This window comes from Thermobia domestica, chromosome 1 (assembly GCF_964235325.1).
Source record: "Thermobia domestica chromosome 1, izTheDome1.hap1.1, whole genome shotgun sequence".
NCBI lineage: Eukaryota > Metazoa > Arthropoda > Insecta > Zygentoma > Lepismatidae > Thermobia > Thermobia domestica.
Window position 1 is genome coordinate 319,066,719 of NC_137454.1, and position 22,487 is coordinate 319,089,205.

Sequence of the window (22,487 nt, forward strand, 5' to 3'; positions counted from 1 at the left end):
AGCCTGTGGACCTATGTGACTAGTTGAGCTTTGGTCAATAGTAGAGCGTTCATCTTTGGTGCTTGGAGTCCCGGGTTTGATCTCAGCCCCCGCCAAGTGAACTTTGTGGTGGACAAACACCGTGTGCATGGGTTTTCTCGGGGTTCTCCCGTTTTCTCCCACTTTCTGCATTCCACCATTTCATTCATTACTCATCATCACCGTCTCTTTTAGCCTAACCTGCATAACTGTGGGATGTAAAACTCAAAGATTTCATTTCATTTTCATTTTCGTTTACATCGAAGAGGTTTCTGCGCAAATAAAAATTATTTTGATTAATGATGTACTTACCATTATTGTTTTATTTAATTGTAAAGAAATAGAAATGAACTTATAACAAATTGTTATATGAACACAAACTTATCAGGAAATGTAACGGACATGTGGCGCAAACCGCAAGCAATAAAATATTTTTAATAAATGCAACTTTAAAGGAACAGCAGCGACGATAGAAAATATCAAAGAGAAATAATATGACTGTTCCTAACACGCTGTTTGTACAATGACCATAATATGAAAAGAGGTAACTTGTTTATAAAGAGGTGTGACTTGATCGAGTTCCCGATCAAAACTAATTATAAATCTTACAAATATGAACCTTCAACAAAAATCGCTAGAAAACGAATGACATTTCTGTCTGACTAGCTAAAAAAGAAAATAAATAAGTAAATAAACAAACAATAAAGAAATAAATATAAAACGAAACAAAAGACCATTGACTTACACAACAATCATATTTTGTTTTCCTTTTTGAAATGAATTTTCTTTTGATTTATTGTGTCATCTACTATCCATTACCAGCTACGTCTTCGGTATCACCTGAATGCAATGCTCGAGTTATTTCGCTGTGCGGTTATTCATATCAGTAAACGAGTTTTTGAAGGGCTGGTGTAGGTCTGTTACACAGAGAAAAATCCGTTCTGCGGACAGCGGTATATTGTACAAATATACGGTATCCTCTTGCTTGCTATAGATATCAATACGGAGCATACGTTATCCGTATGCTACATAGGCACTGCCCTTAGGTGATACATCATGCCGTTGCCGGATGTCTGACATCTAACAGTTTTCCGTATATCGCATGCATATACTTAAGTTACCTTCGTCAGCTATATGTTATATACGTCCATTTGTATGTGAGAACCTGGCCGCCTACATTGTTTCATAGGGAAAGTACGTATAGATGGAACACTTATACAGAAAGTATTATAAAACATGCGTTTTCAGTTATACGTCTGCTGTACGTTGTCCAAAAACGACAGGAATTACGCATGTAACCTATCTTTTTAAGTACGTCACCTACAATTCGTTTTCTCAGTGTAGTTTGCGTTTGCATGTGGCAATGAGTTAAGTTGAAATGGACGTTTTCGTATTGTTCATGTAACCAAAACTTGAATTGTGTTTTAATAATCTGTTACTTTTGCTTTGATCAAGTGTGTCGTAGTGAGAAAATGACAAAAACTAACCGCTTCAGTGTTGTTCAATTGCTCTACGAAGAGTACAAGAATACGGCTCATGAGACCCAAATCAATGCGCATGAGATTGAATTAAAGTTTCAGCTAGTGCAAACTATCGACGAGTGCGTATCTTCAAATACATTGTGCATTGAGCGAGAGGACTACGGATTTAGATTTTAGTGAAAAATAGAGACTGAACCTGAAGACGGTGGACAAATTTGTTACGATAGTAGTAGCAATTATTCGCAAACAGAAGACAAAGCAGCATCGAGTTCCATATCCTATTCAAGTCCCCCAAGAAAGGTACGCAAAAAAAGTATCCTTAGAAAATAAAAAGAAAATTGTTGAATATTGGGAAAGTGGGAAAAAGGGACGTTTACATTGGAGAACTGTTGCAAAATGTTATCACGTTGTCACTAATGCTCTATGATTGAGACGATTTAAAAATGAAGTTATAGAGGCTGAAATCGATTTGACAAACTAAGCGAGATCGATCAACATACATTTAATGAGTTTGTTAAAGCAAAATCTTAAAAAAAAACTAATTGTGCATGATTCTGATTTGAAGCGATGGGCGCTTTTGGAGCAAACACAAGTTAATGTTAAAAAAAAAAAAAAACTTCGGCATCACCTAACTGGATTTGGAAATTCAAAACATAGAATCGTGTCACGAAAAGTAACCAGATTTATAACCCATTGTTATTCAGCAGAAAGTAATGACGTTAATCAAATTGCGTGTGATTTTCTGTTAGTGAGCAAACAGTATTTCGATAAATACCAACGAAAACATATTTATAAAAGTGATCAAAGTGTTTTAATCTCGAACTTCATTCCGGACGTACATTGGATGTTAAAGTATCAAAACAACAGAAGGAATTGTTCAATTAAAATCATCCACAACTCATTCATATACACTTATGCCCACTATTTCAGCTGCTGGGCAACTAATAAGTCCGCTTTACATCGTGTTACCAGGAACAGAAGGAAACTTTGGTCCAAGAGGTTTAGAATCATTGTTTACAGTCTATTCCTAGACAACTTATAACGATGAAACCACAATGACAGCAATAAAACCGTCCAATTGCAATGTCAAAATCTTACGTATATCTCCGAAGACGACAGGTATAATCCAACCTGCGGATGTTTATTTCTTCAGAATGTGGAAGAACTTTGTTGGAAAATTTTCTGATCGAGTTTTGCTTGATAACCTGGACATCAATCTTCACCAACAAAACAATATCTTAAAACTCCAATCACTTACGCATAACCAATTCTCATCTCCAAGATTCCACAACTTCCTAGCTTATTCTTGGTTTAAATCCGGATAGGTTGAAGATCGTCCTCCAAATTTCCAACATCTGGTCGAATTTTGCTTCAATCTGGTTGCCACTCATTGCGAAGTGTGTGATCTTCGCCAACTGTTTTCATATTATGTTCATGGTGCAAAAGGTATCTTTGTTTCCAACATTATTTCCTTGATTATCACTATTGTAACAGTTACGTCAATTAAATCTCTGTAAATGAAATATGAATGTATTTGTAACGGGTGTTGGGAATAGCTTTATTACGCCTCTTTGATATTTTTGCCGAGCGTTAGTGAGGCTCTTGATGGGGCTCAATGCACATTTGTACTGTCTGTCTGTTTGTGCCACGCTACAAGTCGCAATTTTGGGTGTTTTGATCTAAAATTTGGAGGATAGACTTGTGGGAGACCCGGAATTTGCTGTATAGTTGTTAGTTGGGATCTGACGACCGGAAGTGGTTGAAATTACCTACAACTTCCGGTTTCAATGTAGATTTAATAGATCAAAAACGGTAAAAGATAGAAAGAAGTGGTTTCCTGCAATCGATTAAGCGTTTCAGGAATGGCTTTTATCGCCTTCGGTAATCTTCTATTAAAAACGGAAGTGCTTAAATTTAACAACTTCCGGTTTCAATATTCACTTTCATAGAGCACAAACGGTACCACATAGCGAGAAGTGACTTTTTATAGTCGATTTGACGTCTCAAGACGATATAGCAGCCTTACCCATACCTCCTAACTATAACTGGAAGTAGTAGAAATTTACTACTTCCGGTTTTAATATTCATCTTCGCAGACCATAAACGGTAACACAGTAGGGTGGAAAAAATCATGATTTTAAAATAATCATTTTTGTTGATTTTTTTTATTTAAATCGATTTTTTCGATTTAAATCAAATCTTTCTCCTCGTATAATACAAGTTGCGAACTAAAGAAAAAATAGTAGGAATTAGTATTAAATGTTACTTATGTCATTTAAGTGAAAGTATTAGGCTTGAACTTTTAATTAATGTCATTTAAGTGAAAGTATTAGGCTTGAACTTTTAATTAATCCCCAATCGTTAACCTACTTCAACCCCAAACAATCTTTCTTAAGCATTAAGGAAAAAGTACTGAAACGTTTATCGAATGTGACACTTTTTTTTCCAAAGTTATTGACATTCGGAAGGATCTTATTTTAAATAAATTGAAACTAGATTGCGGCACAAAATACATATAAAATAAGTAAATTTTGCCTGAAGTTATAAAATCTAGGAAACTTTTATGTTTCGGAGAGGGGATCGGACCCTTCTAAATACGCTACTTTTATCTGAGAACAAACATACAGACATGCACACAAAAGAATTTTCGCCTTAAATGTCCATGGTGATTTCCCTGCTGGAATAGTTAACGATTTACAAACCCTAAGAGAAGAAAGCAGGATTCTCCCATTACCCGCTCAAAACGGGATTTTCCCTAATCATCAACTGCATTACACTCGTTTTCATAATGTGCCGTACATACATTTGAGTCTCTTTGTATTATGATTATTATCTTCTATAATAGAAATAACAGAACAGAAACGGGATTTCACTTATTTTCACTTTAAATAAATTCATTTCAGAATTTGATTTAAATCAACGATTTTTATTTAAAAAATCAAGTAATTTAAATCCTGATTAAAATTATGATTTAAATCAGATTGATTTAAATAAATCTACCCTGTAACACATAGCAAGAAGTTTTTTTTTTTTTAATCGAATCAGCGTCTTAAGACAATCTACTATCCTTACTCACATCTTTCAACTATACACAGAAGTAGTAGAAATTTAATACTTTCGGTTTGAATATCAATTTTCAAAGAACAAGAAAAGTTAGATATGCCGAGAAGCGATTGTTTACAGTCGATTTAGAATTGGAACAATAAGAACCATCTTATCTCTTGAAACTCAATTTAAAGCAGAAATTGAAGAACTCAACCACTTCCGATTTTAACATTAATAACGATAGAAGGAAAACGGTAACAAATGGCAGAAAGTGTTTACATGGACAGATATTGAGTGTAACGTTTGTCAAGATCATGCCTACTATACTTATACTTCCCTCTAGGCCTTATATGTATCTACATGATTGTTCTTTCATTAACACTCCGTTTACAAAGAGTAGTAAGGAACTCCTGCAGTAATCTCTACTAACCACATCACAACTCTTAAAAATTATTTTTTTTAAATATAGAAAAATGCATCATGCCAAAAATTTCTGTCATCACAAACAATGCATACATGCCCGCTATCAGAAAAAAATCATTGAAATCGGAGCCGGACACTTAGGTGATGTCCCTTGTAAGGATGTTATGGTATAATAAACATAAGCCCCTAACGCAGACACAGCACAACACAGATGCGCAGGATAATCAAAAGTACTTTAGCGTTGGATACCGTGGTCATCATATGACGTTTTTTGAATGAATAGGAACGGAGTAACAGTGATTGAAATTTTGAATTTTTTGAAAGTCTTTATTTCGAGAAAAAATCTTAGGTAAATATCATATCTAGTTACATGTGTGGTTTGCAAAGAATGTACAAATTACTTTAACGTTTATAGCATTTCGATATCTCAAACCGTTCCGGAGATATGATAACAATGGGTAAAGTTGTCAACACTGTTGACAATGGCGTAGCTAGCTAGCGCGGGCTAGCCACTTGAACAACATGCAAGGCTTGTAAAAAGAAGATTTTCAAGTCATATGTACAACCGCTTAAGTTGGAAACTTAAAACTTGGATCTCCTACGTAAGATACCACAAAGAAACGATTTTTGGAACTTCGACATGGAAGCGAAGAATACGGGTGAGAACACAGAATCAATACTAGAGTATAAATTCCCTAGGAAAACAGCACCCCCTATGAAATTTCGAATATAAAGACATCTTACCGACAGTCAATGCGTTTGTTAAAAGATAAGAAGGTAAAATATCAATTTATAAAGTAACATTAGACTTTGTCTTTGAAGTAACTAAGAATGGACAAGGTACTATAAATTCCCTAAGAAAATATTACTCCCTATCAAATTTTCGGATATAAATCAATCTTGGCCAAAGAGAGTGCGTCCGTTAAGAGATATTACGGAGTGGTATCAATTTCTAATGTAACAATTAACATTGTCTTTGAAGTAACCAATAGTCAATCAGAAGTAAGATGACGTCCGCTCAACAGAAGGCGTTTTGTGTGCTGCAGTTTGCAAAGACTGAGTCAGTGATTCCGGTCCAGCATGCTTTTCGTCGGCGTTTTAACGTTGACGAGCCTGCACCCCAAAACATTCATCGTTGGTATCGCTGATTTGAAGAGACAAGATGGTTATGCAAAGCTAAGAGTCCAGGTCGGCCCAACACTTCGAATGAAATGGTGGAAACGGTAGAAATGGTGATGCTACTGCTGGTGGACATAGAATATTTGTAATAGCATAGCTACAACTTGAGAATTTTGTGAGTATTTTGCAATTTATCACATTTTTGTAGTATGTTTTTTTTTTTCTTTTTAATCAATACTTATGGACTTTTAAAATCAGGTCATTCTTTCTGTGACATCCTGCATATATTGTTGCTTTCCAATTGCATTCTGTTTTTACGCGCTCGGCAGGAAAGCGCTCGTATTCTAGATCTTGTTATAAATCTTTTTCGAACCGAACGACATTACGCACATCTCTCGTTACCATTTATCCTGGTAACCTGTCCTCGTAACGATGCAGACTGTCCATTATCTGCTGTACGAAACTTTTCCTCATTTATCAATTTTCCTGACATCTCTCTCATCAATTACCACTTCTTACTCTAGCACGAGAGACTCGCATTCGGTTTCTGTTCCATATTAAGCTTTAGGTCTTCCTCTCATATAGCCTTGCTACTGAAAGAGATGCTAAATTCCAATCCAACGAAGTGCATCTGCTGGTATCTCGATTACTTCTTGGCAGGCAAGAACTTCCTTAATGTCCAGCCAGTGGAACATGCCTTTAACGACTTCTTTGAATCGCAGTTTAACCCTTATCCGGGCAAGACATTTTTGTAACGTAAACGGGAGACCGGGGCCTGTGAGGCCCAGTATATATTTTAAGTGCAGAATACACAAAATCAATGCCTATTGTCACTTACTGTTTAGACTAGTCTAGAATGTACCGGTATATATTTTTGTCAAGTAGCGAAACTTCGTGTCACGCTTTTGTAAGCCAAGCAGAATAGCAAATCCGGTCCAGACATTTTTGTAACGTAAACGGGCAAGCGGGGTCTGTCAGGCCCAGTATATATTTTAAGTGCAGAACACTCAAAATTCAATGTCTGTTGCCGCATACTGTTCCGACTAAAGGTTACAATAGTCACGTGTTCAATATATAATTATGTGACAATTTGATCTAATATTTGACAGGAATTTCACTAAAGTTATACGGGGCTTCCTAGGCCCCGGTTGCCCGGTTACGTCAGGAAAAGATTTTCAAATTAAAAAAAAAAACATTAGCTTTACCAACTCGATATGTACATGATTTTAACTTCGACGAAAGATAGAAGAATTCAGTATTTTATGTCTTCGAAATATGTATGGTTATTGAGAAATTTTAGAAAAATGAAGCTAATGGGCCTGGGAGACCCCGGTTGCCCGGATAAGGGTTCTTTCGTCAGTTAGTCTAATAGTTGGTTAAATGATGTCTGAAGTGTTTCGCTTTAGCCTATGACTAATGACTAACCTGGTATTGTAATTTGCATTTTTTTCACCTTTGAAAGTAACATATGACAATTGGCCATTTCAGTCGCATCAACCCAATATTAATAACGTATCTTCGATACTTTCCAACATTTATGTTTAGTTTGAGTGATTTGTTCGGTTCTTTTATTTTGTACTTTGTTTCGTCGACGTGATGTCAATACCTCAACGTTGGATCAAAATACATGAGCTCCCACTAGGTATCAGACCCACGATCACATACTTTAGTCGCTTCGGCCTAAAAATGCACATGGCATTTTCAGTTTCAATTTCTGTAGGCATATTCCGAATAGTTTTAATTAAATAATACCCATCGACAATGTTAGTAATCTAAACCCCATGAAATGTAATGAAGTATTGTTAATGTGTTCTCACCCTAGAAAGAATAATTTGCTTACCACATGTAGTTGTAACCTTTGCATATCAGTATTTCACACTATAGTATAGTTCTGGTTGATACTTACGCTATCCTTTCGAAGTTCTGCACATAAACCTACGAAATTTATGTTAATAATAAATAATTCTTTTCCGCCTATAGTGCATCCAGTAAGAGAACGTCTCTGACAGCTCGCAGTGACATTGCCACTACTCGCGTGTCAAAGTTTTTTTCGGTGCAACTGTAGTGGCAATTTAATTAATGGTATAAGACAGAGTGATTGTGGTTGGTAACACTGGTATCAAAGTAGGGGCTGCAATGTCCCACCGCATGTGATAAGAAACGTCAGAGACCATCTCTTGTTGGCCGTGCTATAGCCAAACTTGTGGTTGTGATCGTACTCCTTGTTTAGTATGCATCCCCCAAAGAAAGAAAAAACAGCAAATTTTTAAATTTGGTGATTATCAAAATGTAAGGGGGTGTCGTATGCACAACTTCCAAAATCTAATTAGGTGCCAAGGTAACGCTGCCGATATCAAGAGGGTATTTACCCCTTTGACGCCATACCATGTGATCATTTCACGTGATGTTGTTCAGTTAATAACTTACCAGCACGTCGGGTCAAACGCTGTAGACTGTTCACGGTGTTCCGGGATCAAAATGTGGCACCTATCTTATTGTTAATTTCAATTATTAAAAGGAGAATAAACTTTTCCAAATTAACCAATCGCAGGTGGGCTGTGGAACGCTCAAGGAGGGCATACATTATCATTCCGTAGTAAACAAAATGCAGTAAGGTAGTTGTGTACTGTGTTTGATTCTTATTAGTCTAATTCTTAAGTTTATTCATTTGTTTCCCAGAGATAATCTTTTTGTGCGAAAATATCTTAGTTGTCTATTCGAATGCTAAGGGTCAGGTGGGTCATTCTTTCACGGCTTTTTTTTTTTTTTTTTTTAATCTTAAATCAGGTTGGAATTATTTTAGTTTAAATTCAATGCCTTACGTTTAGGTAGAAATATCTAAACATGAAAGACAATCAAGTATTCATATTAATTTTAGTGGCTCGCGTAGCGCAGTCGCTAACGCTTTCGCCTTCGGTGCGAACGGTCCCGGGTTCAATTCCCAGTGGGGACACTCCATGCAAAAGTGTAAAAATCTTTTTCAGCAGGCCATCCTGAATGAGGTTTTCTTGGGTTTTCCTCATTCATACCAGGCAAATGTCGGGGTGGCACCTAACTTAGAGGTCCTTCCTTCCCCAATCCTCTTCCCTTTCCTCGGATAGTGTGACGTCATCCCTCATATGCGACAGGCTAAATGGCCATAGATGCCGAAAGCCCAGAAATCTAAATCCCTTCATATTTTTTTAAACTTGACTATGAACACACTAATATGTTCTCTTGTTTATCCTGGATCACCATGTTGATGTATTAATAATTTTATTAATAAATTAAATACTTAATATATACATTTGATGGTTGTAGATGTGGATAGCTATCTGGTAAGCTAAAAATACTTTAGTTAAAAATAAGTATCTTTTTAATAATAGTGCAAGCATCCTCGAGTAAATAACTCAAAACATATTAATTTTAGGATATGTTTACGCCTGTTTCTAATAAAATTACAAACAAATTATAACAAAAATTCACATCCCATAATTATTAATTTATTACCGATAAAGATTCGTAATTGCTTCATCACTTCTTTGAAGATTTAAATTAGTCCATTTTTATACGAGAACCAGAAAATAAAATGTTTGTCTTTTATATTTTTTGGATTAATTGGCGGTAATGGATGGATATGGTTTACTCTAATATGAAAGTAATTCTGAAATTGAACCTCATATTTTACGATGGGTATTTTTTTTTCAACCTCCGTACAGAAATGGGTATAAGACAAGTCGTTCATTGAGTATCTCCTATCCCTCACACAGGAAGACATGTTCTGTCATTCAACCATTGTAAACCAGTAACATACCGGATGTAGTCAAAGCACCCGTCAAGTGTGAACTACGTGATGTAATTCATTTCCACACAGTTCCTGAGTTCCTTAAATTTCAGTATCAAACAGTTCAAAAATCCTAACCTAGGCATTTCACAAACCACATGACTCGCGCATTCATCACACTTGTTTGCAGCTCCAAATTTGCACCATAATTTACTCTCGTTGTGTACATAGGTAAATAAACTCCCAGTAGCACTCGTCCACATAGTCATCGCGTATTAAGGATGGTTTAAAGGGATAAATTTTGCCAATAGATGTTATTACAGTTTTCGTATCTCTCTCATGTATTTTTTACCTTTCACGAAAATTCACTATTTCTCTTATAGATTTCAACCTAGAGACCCCAAATTTTTAGAGAAGGAACTTCATAACCTGTCGAAGGCAACAATCCGTGCCGAATTTGTTATTTAGAATTTTCTTCATTCTTGAAACAATTATATTGTTAAAGGTTTGGATATCCATTTCAACAATTAAGCCATTTTAACAACGAAGAAAGTTCTTAATAAAAAATCGGCACGGATTCTTGCCTTCGATATGTTATGAAGTTTCTTCTCTAAAAATTTGAAGTTTCTAGGCTGAAACTTGTAAGAGAACTCATGTATTTGCGTGAAAGATAAAAAAATACATGAGAAAGATACGAAGACTGTAGTGACATCTATCGGCAAAACTTGTCCCTTTACACCAACCTTAAGCTCCATCCGTAAACCTTATTCTGCTACGATTTAATTGCATATACAAGGTATGAGTAAAGCGTACGGTGAATGTAGTTGCAGAGTGCGATCTATCGATGTTATATCCATCTCAACTAGTAAGCCCTATAGCCTAAATCTTTGGTTCAGTCAGTGTCGAGTTTGAACGAGTTGTGACATGTTAACTGACTTCCAGAGAACTTGCCTGTTAGCCCATACATATAGGTTAGTAGCTAGGTTGGTTCCTTTCTGTACCAAAGCTTAATATTTAATTCACAAAGTATTGTGCCGAGCGAGCGTTAGCGAGTGAAGGCGTGTTAGAGCCCCGGAGGACCCGTTGTTTTCTCTCTTCGTTACGAATTGGTTCATTGAACAACTCATTGAATGAAATGGCCAAAGGAAAGACTAGCCTTCCTCTTAATTCATATAATCCCATTACTGTACCCACTATGAAACGATTATGAAGTAATAATTACTTCCGTATAGTTGAACAATGAGAGCCATTACACAAGACACACTGTATTTTTTCATAAAACTGTCTCTTAATTTTCACAACATCTAAGAGTAACATCTAAGGAACTTTATTACTAGCGCAGTATGATAGAAATAGTCCAATCAGTATACCTGTAACTGGAGCAATACAGTAGAACTACGACCACTATGTGTCATATTCCGTACAAGAAGCATTTATACCCAATATGAACTCTCTCCCAAAGTAGTCTTGAGCCATATTATTGTAAACAGCGCTTCCTTTAGTACTTTCGATGTTCTAACGCTCTTGCAAATTGCCTACTTTCGTTGCAATAAAATTCCTAAGCTACTTCGCAATAGTGTCGTCAGCGCCGTAACCACCATTGCTACTGTTCTTCCGGGAATTAATAAATAGAACATCGCCAATAGTTTAGTGGTTTCTATGCTGTTACGAATTTACTGTGCACATAAAACACACACACACACATGTATATATATATATATATATATATATATATATATATATATATATATATATACTAATTTGACGAAGTGTACAGTACACCATTTAGTTTGTACTCCATTTGTAGACTTCGAGTGTGCATTCTCGAAGTGTGCACTATGTACTGTTGGACACGGCCTTAGTTTTGTAAGTTAGTAGCAACTATAATAATATATTAAACAAAAACTATATATTATGAATCTGTGTTCATATTAATTTATATATCACTCTAGCAAGCGAAATATTACACTATTCTGTGTACAATGCGTAACTGAGAAAGGATGAAGGCGGAAATCTACGACAGATTCGTGTCTACAAAACAGGCTACATATGTTAAATTATGCTGAAGTCAGGGAATTCGGCAGGCTAGGATAGGTGTTAATCTTCGTCCCGATGTTCTTCAAACAACGTCGAAACAGCTCCAATTGGTGCATTGTCACCCTGAAATACGTAGTCGTTGCTCGGAAATAACATTTGAAACTTGGAATGCACATGACTCTCTGAAATAGTGACATAATCAGTGATGTGATGTGATCGGATACTGTCAGCATAGAACCTACTGAAATCGAGATATTACGACTCATAGCATCAGTCGGCTTCTCCCATGTTTCACGCTTGAACGGATACACTGCAAATTATATGCTTCTTTGGGCGTCCGTCGCACATAAACACGACTCGAAGTTTGAAATAAGGTGAATGATGATTCATCCGACCATATTACACGTTTCCAGACACAAGAGATGGATGTTGCATGTTCGAGGCATTATTGCCGTTGTGCTATAGCGTATCTCCCTTAGCAGCGGCTTTTTCCTTTACAACCCAATCCCGTATGCCATGTCATGTAACATGTAATTGTCAATACAGGCGGTGTGAGGTGCTGCTTCAGTTGTTCTTTGACTTGTAACGCAGTAGTACGATGGTTCTGAAAGACAATCTGCTTTAATGCCCCACTGAAGTTTTTCTTCCGACTATTATTCCTCTTCGCTGATGTGTTTATCGCGTGGGTTTGTGGGCTGAAATCACCTTGCGATACTGATCCATTCGACGCACAATACACTTATCGCTTTCGTCAATCCTGGACCACGTAACTAGCACCAATAATGTATCTTCTCCGGAAATCAGAGAGGTCGCTCATTTTTCACTATCAGATCACTACACATTGCCATTCTACAGTTCCTCACGTAATATGGAGTTCCCCCTAACTCTCCATCAACAACAACCCGATACTGCGATTGTTGTTGGACAGTTGTCAACTTAGATGTCTGACCTACACTGGTTGACAATTGCTAGGGTTGAAGGACATTTTCAATCATAAGAACGAAGCTTTGTTGCTATATAGTGGCATATCAGTAGGAGGCACTAGTGAGCCATTGCATCCAAGAGGAGAGGCAACAGGGCTATGCGAGATTCCTGCTCACGAACGGAAACGCCAGACTGAGTCAGAGGATTTCACGCAAAAGACATGGCCAAGCACGGCTGCCGCTGTTGTGAGTACAATACTGTGATGCAAGCTTATTGGTCTGTTGGAAAATGGAGCATTGGGCTCATTTCAGTGTTTATGATTTGGAAGAGCTGTAGGTCGTCTTAAGGCAAGTTAAAGTGTAACAGAGGTTGCACGTGTGATGGGAGTAGCACAATGTGTTACTTTTCAACTAAAGGACGCTACTGTGACCAGAAGAACGGCTGTACGCGTGCATGGTGGAGGTCGTAGGAGGAGTACAACTGCTCGACAGGATCGGCGCATTGGCCAATTGGCCAGAAGGAATTGACATGCTGCTCCTGCAGAAATTGTTAGTGAGTTTGCCGGGACATCAGTGAGTTTCGTGTCTCCCCCATACAACTTCACGACGACTGAATAGTGTCGGGTTGTATGGGTGGAAACCCGTTAAATGTGCTCCAATATACCCCAGCCACAGCCTTGCCGGATTATAGTGGTATATGGCACATTTTGGTTGGGATTAGGGAAATTGGGCAAATGTTATGTTCTCAGATGAGTCACATGATGAGATTCTTAGGGGAGATGGTCTCAGATGAGTGATTCTGGCCATCAATTGGTGTGGTAAGAACGAGCAACACTTTACTATTCATCGAACATCAGTGAATAGGACAGGTTTGGTGGTACTGGCGTTATGGTATGGGCGAGCATTACGAAAAATGGGCAAACGCCACTACAAATTTTTGCCAGGGGATTCTTAAGTACAAAACGGTATTATAATGAGATTCTTACAGGATATGCTCGTCTTTTTCGTGGTGTTGTGGGCCCAGAGTTCGTGTTCGTAGATGACAACGCACGTTTACACAGAACTGTCCAAGTTCAATAGGTCTTGGATCGTAAGAATATCTACCGCATGAGTTGGTCACCGTATTCTCCTGATTTAATTCCATTAAGCGCGCCTGGAATGTCCTTGGACGACTAGTTGCACAAAGGAATCCATTACCTTTGACCCTTCAGGACCTGAAAATTGTCCTAAAGGAAGAGCGGGACAACATACCAGTAGAACTTTATGAACTGTTTCGTGGAGAGCATGGCAAACAGATGTTGAGCATGTATTGATGCCCGAGGCAGTCATATGCATTACTAATTTGATCCGAAGTGCTACCTATTCCTTACATCTGACATGTCATGTCATTAATCAATAGCTCTCTCCATGTTTTTCTTTGGTTTATCACGCCCTGTTCCTTTTCATGGCTACAAATTCCTGCCATATTTTGGCAATAAAGCTTGCATAGTATCTGCACTCATATATTGGTCGTTTACTACACGCTGACTGTTATAAAATTATGGCTGAACATATGTAATGTGTTTCATCAATAGTAGGTGTCAACCAGTGTATATTTTCTACTCTAGTTATTTACAATAAATTGCTCTCTCTCTCTCTGTGTGTGTCTCTCTTTATATACCGGGTGCGTCATTTATAATGTCAAACCTTGATGACCAAAAGAGAGAGAGAAGCGAAACTTTGCATGAAGCAACTATACAAAGGGGCACATTGGTAAACGTATTATTTCACATCACCGGATGAACAGTTTTTGCAACTCAATATAAAGTTATGATTTTTTAAATGGAACGACCTAAATTGTATTTCATAATTTAATTCAACACTAAAAAGGAAGACGAAAGATATGCCACCCGCAGGTCAGTGTTGCAAACTTCTCGAGAAATAACGTTAAATATGTGTCACATTTAAACGCCTTTTGCACACACAGGCAGGGAGGTACACACTAGTTTTGCACAATAATTTAAATATTGGAGAGAACGGTTTAAATTGACACCAAGTTTAGATGGGTCCGTTAAACAGTGTTGACATAACAGAAAAGACAAAAGTCGAGTTTGGATATGGTGCAATAACTCCAAAAAGGCCATGAGTACAATACGGTTTAACATTTATAGGACAATTTGTTATGTTATAAGAAGCATTCTCACGTTTATTTCAAGTCGATAAGTCAAGTACTTACCGAGATATTCGGAATTTTGTAAAACCTGAGAATTTTGCGCTGTAAAGTTGGTAACGCTGTCTCAAATTCCCACTTTTTCCCTCAACGTTGATTAATTCGTAAAGAAGTGGTTGAAATAAAATATAAACATTAATAAACACACATACGATGAAAAACTTTTTTTCAGTACTTCAAATGACTGATTAAGCAAAATTTACTGGATATGAAAAAAACGTAAGGAAGTAATAGGACTTCATATGACAAGATAATACAAAGACGTAGAAGACATGTAGGTACCTAGTAGCTACTTTCGCACGATGAAAGTATTTATACTCTTATAAGTTTGGGACACCAAAATCAAAACAATCCAATACTCACTGTGTACATTACCAGCATGTTACTAATTCCTCTTAACAGATACATGGAAAAAGTATTCAGCATGTCAGGAGTCTCGCATTATTAAAAAAAAAAAGTACAAAAGAATATTCCACTTCAAAATGAGAGGGTAGAAAAGTGAATACCTTGAAAAACAGTACATGTACTCATAAAAGAACACGTCTGGTAACCCTACATATCAGTATGTGCAAATCTTTCAAACATATGATACATACCTTCGTAGCTCAATCCAGATTTGTCACAGTAAAGCAGCTTGACCTTCGTATCGTTTAGTGGTGCGAGTATTGGATTGTATTGATTTTGGTGTCCCAAACTTATAAGAGGATAAATATTTTCATCGTGCGAAAGTAGCTACTAGGTACCTACATGTCTTCTACGTCTTTGTATTATCTTGTCATATGAAGTCCTATTACTTCCTTACGTTTTTTTTTCATATCCACTAAATTACGCTTAATCAGTCATTTGAAGTACTGAAAAAAAGTTTTTCATCGTATGTGTGTTTATTAATGTTTATATTTTATTTCAACCACTTCTTTACGAATTAATCAACGTTGAGGGAAAAAGTGGGAATTTGAGACAGCGTTACCAACTTTACAGCGCAAAATTCTCAGGTTTTACAAAATTCCGAATATCTCGGTAAGTACTTGACTTATCGACTTGAAATAAACGTGAGAATGCTTCTTATAACATAACAAATTGTCCTATAAATGTTAAACCGTATTGTACTCATGGCCTTTTTGGAGTTATTGCACCATATCCAAACTCGACTTTTGTCTTTTCTGTTATGTCAACACTGTTTAACGGACCCATCTAAACTTGGTGTCAATTTAAACCGTTCTGGCCCATATTTAAATTATTGTGCAAAACTAGTGTATACCTCCCTCCCTGTGTGTGCAAAAGGCGTTTAAATGTGACACATATTTAACATTATTTCTCGAGAAGTTTGCAACACTGACCTGCGGGTGGCATATCTTTCGTCTTCGTTTTTAGTGTTAAATTAAATTATGAAATACAATTTAGGTCGTTCCATTTAAAAAATCATAACTTTATATTGGGTTGGCAACACTGTTCATCTGGTGATGTGAAATAATACGTTTACCAATGTGCCCCTTTATATAGTTGCTTCGTGCAAAGTTTCGCTTCTCTCTCTCTTTTGGTTTCTCCGTGATCAAGGTTTGACATTATAAATGACGCACCCGGTATATATATATATATATATATATATATATATATATATATATATATATATATATATATATATAAAATATGTGTGTGTATGTTTTTAAAATTGGAATTTATTGTTTTCGTATTCTAGGCAAACATGACGAGAGTATTCTCCACTATGCTGTAAGTATTGACAGTGTAACCTCATTGCATATTCTGCTAAGTGATCCAAGGTGTAGCGCCATTATCAACGATTATCGAAGCGATCCAAAAGAAACACCTCTTTGGGAAGCTGTAAGTAATCGCAGTGAGCAGTGTGCTAGAGTTCTTCTTGAGAATGGAGCCAACTTCAAAACGCCTTGCCTTTTACACGAAGTGGTTATTAATGATTTAGATAGGCTTCTGATGTATTTGATTTCTCTTGATTTGAAATGGTGTTTTACACAATCAACAATACATTCAGAAACTGATAACGGAATGACATGTTTTCATTTGGCGTCCATCCACTCTTCACCTAATTGCATCGATACTCTGTTTGAATGCCATATCAAAGTTCTTAGTGTAGACTATCATGCTATAACTCAGGACGTGATCAAGAGACTACAAAAGGAAGTATTTGAAACTAAAGATGATTTTGGAAGAACACCTCTTCATTGTGCTGCAGGTGCAAGATCCAGAAGTTGTGTTGAGTATCTTATCTCAAAAGGAGCAAATATAGGTGCCACAACTTCACATAATGTGTCTGCAATGCAGTTGATTTTGAGAAATTTATCTAATGGAACAGAATTTTTCAACAACTTATTAGATCGATGTATTACAATTGTAGATCTCGATCAGATCCTTGCAGCCCATCTTCTAACTGATAACAGAGATGAATCACTCATGTCCTCTGGTTTAGAAAGCAAATACTGGGCTGTCATTAATTTTCGCATACTCCATGCAGCAGAGGAAATTCAAACAGAGGTGTTGCAAACTTTATTTCGAGGAGTGAGACATGAACGAGAGCGAATGTTGCTCACGCATCCTTTAATTGAAACATTTGTTTATCTGAAATGGGGTAAGATTACGCTATTTTGGATTTTCTATCTTCTATCTTACCTTTTCTTTGTTATATCCATATCAGCAGTTGCATTGGCAGTTGATAAACGCGTTCTCGAACTGGAAAAAATTTCAAAAGTATGCCTTCTAGTTATCAGTTGTATTTTGTTGTGTCTTCAATTTTTTCAAAGTATCTTAGAGTATTCGTATGACCTTTGTCAAATGAAACCACTGATTAGAATGGTCCCTATAGTAATGGGTATCATTGTGGCTGGTCATAAAACAGATGAAGATAGTATGCGAATAATACTCTCAGCTGGAACGTGTATTGCTTGGCTCGCACTCGTAGCTGAATCAGCCAAAATCCCACAGTATGGGAAATACGTGTACATGTTTCTAGATGTTTTGAAGAGTACATCCAAGTTTGCTTTATATTTTATGTTCATATTACTTGGCTTTGCATTAGGAATACTATCGCTAACAAGAGATTATTATAAGAGTTTACTAAGTTGTATAGCATTAGTTGTTGGTACCTTCACAGGCAGCCTTGATTACCACGTGGTGCAAGCTCATACACCGCAATATGAAATCTACAATGAGACCGATAAATATTACGCGCCACCTGAAGTGCATAGGGTAAAAGGAGCAAGTGAAATGATGATGTTTTTCTTCATAATACTGGCTAATATGTCTCTGATGAACTTTATAACAGGCTTAACCATTACAAACCTCGAAGATATGGTTAAGTTCGGTTATTACTACCAATTTGAAGGCCACATCGATTTTCTTTGGCATGCTGAGAAATTTTTTTCCTATTTTAGGAAAATTAAGTGTATAAGATCGCTGGCAGAAAAACTTCGAATTAATGAAGTTGAGATTTTTAAGCTTTCTCATATTGAACAGGATTTACCGTATAGCCTTGCACATACTATTTTAGATATAGCTACAGCTCACAAAACGTATGAGAGAATGAGGTCAACGATTTTTGCAAAGAGTAACAGGTGATTCACGTTTTTCATTATATAATTTTTCCGTGAAATTCCAATAAATATTTTAGTTGTGACGTTAGTAATTATCTTGTTTATGCTGTATGTTTCAGTTATGAATAATTATTTGTATTTTAGAATTTGTGTGTTGATCTTAACATGTTATTACAATGTATTCTTGATTTCTGAAACCTCCCAAAAATAATAAAATTAACTCTTTATATTATTTTATGTTTTTAGATATAATCAATTATATCTAATTTAAAATCTATAGCCTATGCCAACGAACTAATGTGAGTGTTAACATTGCCCATGCGCAGTTAAAAAATCCTGAACGACGAAATATAACAGTAAGATGAAAAGAATATCAGGAAAAATTCACTTTCGCCTTAAAAAGCAGTTGGTTCTACGACTATCTTCTAAGAAATCCAGTTTTATTTCTGATTTAAATGTTTATTCAAGAGTTTTCAGCTACCAATCAGCATCAAATATTAGAAGTAAAGAGAAGAGTTGTAAGTTCAGAGAGATTGTTTGAGTACTTTATATGAAGCATTCCTATTTATATGGTGTTCAATTCCGTTCCTACTATAATTAAATAAATTCAACAAGCTCGCAAAAGGTATAGCATTAATAGCTAACTGCATTAATAGTTAATTGTTTGGATTTCCTCAAAGCTCTCGTCACTCTGTGCGCCTTCAAGGTTTGTCCATTTGTTGCCATTGGACATGTAACCCCTTTCTCATACTAGAGGAGTGGGATTTGCTCACTGTGCGGCCGGACTAAGTCCTAAGAGCTTACCAGTTAACCTCCTGTTGGAGGGCTCTGGTATGGAGTCAGACTTTACCATACTTTTGCAGGTTTGATACTATAAGGCAAGCTCACGCCCCGCCGAAACGAACCCCAGCTACTGAATTTCACAGTTTGATTACAGCCTGGCAGTGTCCAACTCAAATTCAGAAGCCCCAGGTGAACTCGAAGCTCTTGCTAAATTCCAGCCGTGCCTATCTCTATCCTTCAAGGGACCTGTCCATAGTGATACCACGAACACGTCTAATATCTGATCCCGGATCCAATGGAACTTGCCATACTACCATTTCGGATTGAGACAAGTTCCTAGCACACTGAGTGTCCTACCTTTCATTGGGATTAGAAACCTTTACTCAGATAACCGAATTCGGCATCTTTACCCAGTTTTAGATTAGTCACCTCCTAGGGATAGGGCAAATCTTTCCCTCCCAATAGGATCGTGCAAGCAATATGGAACGTCTATCATTACCAGAACCAATGAGTGATGGACATTGTCATTTGGTAATCCATCGAAGCATCTTTCCCCAGTAGTATCTCGTCCAAATGATACAGGACTTTGTCTCTTTTGCTGTAGAGGTACTACGTACATATTGTAGCTCAGTTACCTTCCGCACCTAATTTACTACTCGCCTTTAAAAATGCAACACTAAGAAGGAGAAATAATAGCAGCGCCAAAACTTGCAGTAAGAGACTGAGTAGCAAATTCCCCTTCTAAGTAAGTTTGTGGTGAACAACATCGGGCCCGTAGGTTTTCTTGGGTACTCCCGTTTCCTCCCCTTTTCTCATTCCACCAATTATTCCATCATCGTTCACTTGCCTTAATCATCGTCTCCTTTAGCCTAAAGGGCATAATACTGGAACGTTAAACTGAAAAATTTCATGTCACTTCATTTCATTTCTGAAACTCAGCTAACAGTACTGAACAGCAAATTATTAAGTTCACCATTCTCTACAAACATATGACGTATGACAACCTGCTGATAGCCGAGAAGAACTGGCGACGGTCAGTAACCTCTAGGCCGATCATGAGCAATCAGAATGACTGCAACACTAAGAGTATGAGCACTTGGAAGTCCTACTGGTATATACTTCTTATTACATGCATCTTCATGACATTGCCACTGCTAATCAACTGTAGCTGGCGGAGTGCGCTGGTATAAGATTCGCTGTGCAACCGTCGATAAGACGTATTCAAGAGATCGGGAGAACGCGATGGCTAAGGAAACAGAGGAACATTGTATCCAGCCAAAGTGTAGAACAATACGTGAAACATCATGACGCGCGTTATCCTGCTGGAATCTAATTTCCGGTAGAACCAATAGACTACCGATGAGGGTTACAACGCTAATGTTTACAAGACTCAAGTTTCTGATTCGATCTATGTGAATAAGGTAATTGAAATCTCTTTCACGCTTCACCACGAAACCAAAAGTTTAAATATTACCAAGAATGAATAAAATTATCATTCAGCGCTTAGATCACCTTTCACAACTGTGTGTGAAACAACGAACGGCCAGACCTGGCGCCGGTTTGCAGATTACATAAAATGCTTCGCCTTTAGAGCTAACATACAATCCGGCTCACCTCTGCTAATAATTGTAACTGAGATTTGCAGTATTCTTGTTTCTTCTCTACAGAGTAATTTTTACTTCTTTTCCGTTCAATGATTGCGTGAAGTAATGTTTGTATTGTGAACTATGATAGGCAATGTTGCTTTTTTCAATTAGCATTAGAGCAACAATCAGTGTAGAGCCAAAACTGCTGGTTTGCTATGAAAGATTCCAACATTTTAGATTGAAAACCTATCTGTAGGGTGGTGGTACTTGACGCACTTTTGTGCGCTACTGCGCCTGCGCAAACCGTTTCGATTCCTGTTCATGTTCCAGTTCCGATTCCGGTTGCTGTTCTTGTTCCAGTTCATGTTTCAGCACCAGTTCCGGTTCCAGGAACAGTTTATTCAACGCTATGAACAGCAGATAGGCTGTAGCATTTTCCGACTACCTTTTTAAGCCTATGGCACACTGATATATTACAGTAGAACAGAAAATAAAAAATAAACAAACATGCATGCGCAGAAAAATTACAATTCCGATTACACACAACAACCTTTTACGACCTCTTTTTTCAAGACTATGCCATATTATTCTTTTTCATGTGAAAAAACGACTATGGCAGCATAGTAGAGCAGAGATTAAAAAATAACACCACCATTTAACAACATAGCATAAGTCTGGTTAATCACACACACATACATACATACATACACATACACGTACACACACACATAGTTTACGGAGAACTTAATCCCGCTCCAGTGACCAACACACACATGGTTTACGGCGAACTTATTCCGCTCCAGTAACCAACACACACACACCTGGTTTACGGAAAACTTAATCTCGCTCCAGTGACCATAAAGGACTAAAGCATATCATTAGCATCAACGATAGAAGCTAAAGAAATTATTTAAGAAGTGCTGTAATCAACAACCAGACGCACGACATGCTAAATACATAAAACAGTAATGTCCACAAAATTGAGATAAATCGCCTTGAATGCGTTTATTGTTCCATGTATGAAAAACAGTTGTTTTAGAAACCTTATATGATATGGATATGATATATACGGTGGAGGGCCGTAACTATCAAAATATTCACCAACACCTAATTTTGAAATATAAATGGCAACCCAGTGTTCACCAGGTTTATCACTAGAATCGTGTTTATAATGATAGCAGCAGGAAATATGTGTATAAAGCGTGGTAATTGACCTGCAGCATATACATCGATAAAATGATCGTTAGACAATTGTTTTAACGTCTCATAAAGTTAAAGTGTATTTAACATATTAATCAATATATATATATATATTTGAAATCAATTTCTAGTTCTGAAGAGAACTCACCGTAAATAATTGCGTTACAGATGTCAGTGCTTGGTTATAATAAACCTCTAAACCTGCACGTCTTTGACAGCAGCAATAGCACTAGAATCAGAAGTTAAATACCAGTAAACTAAAATCATTAGGATATTCGGCAAGAAAAATATCATTACCTTGATTAGAATAAAAATACCAGACCCTGTAAATAACGTA

General features: G+C 36.9%; 1 protein-coding gene across 1 annotated transcript in view; it reads left to right on the top strand.

Moving 5' to 3' along the window:
• LOC145662658 (transient receptor potential cation channel subfamily A member 1-like) overlaps positions 1–18,813 on the top strand; it is a 426,395-nt gene extending 407,582 nt beyond the window's left edge. Inside the window, exon 6 of the mRNA XM_081728509.1 lies at positions 16,715–18,813. Coding sequence (XP_081584635.1) covers positions 16,715–18,606 — 1,892 coding nt within the window. The 3' untranslated portion in view covers positions 18,607–18,813. The remainder of the gene's footprint in view (positions 1–16,714) is intronic.
• Positions 18,814–22,487: the final 3,674 nt, after the last annotated feature.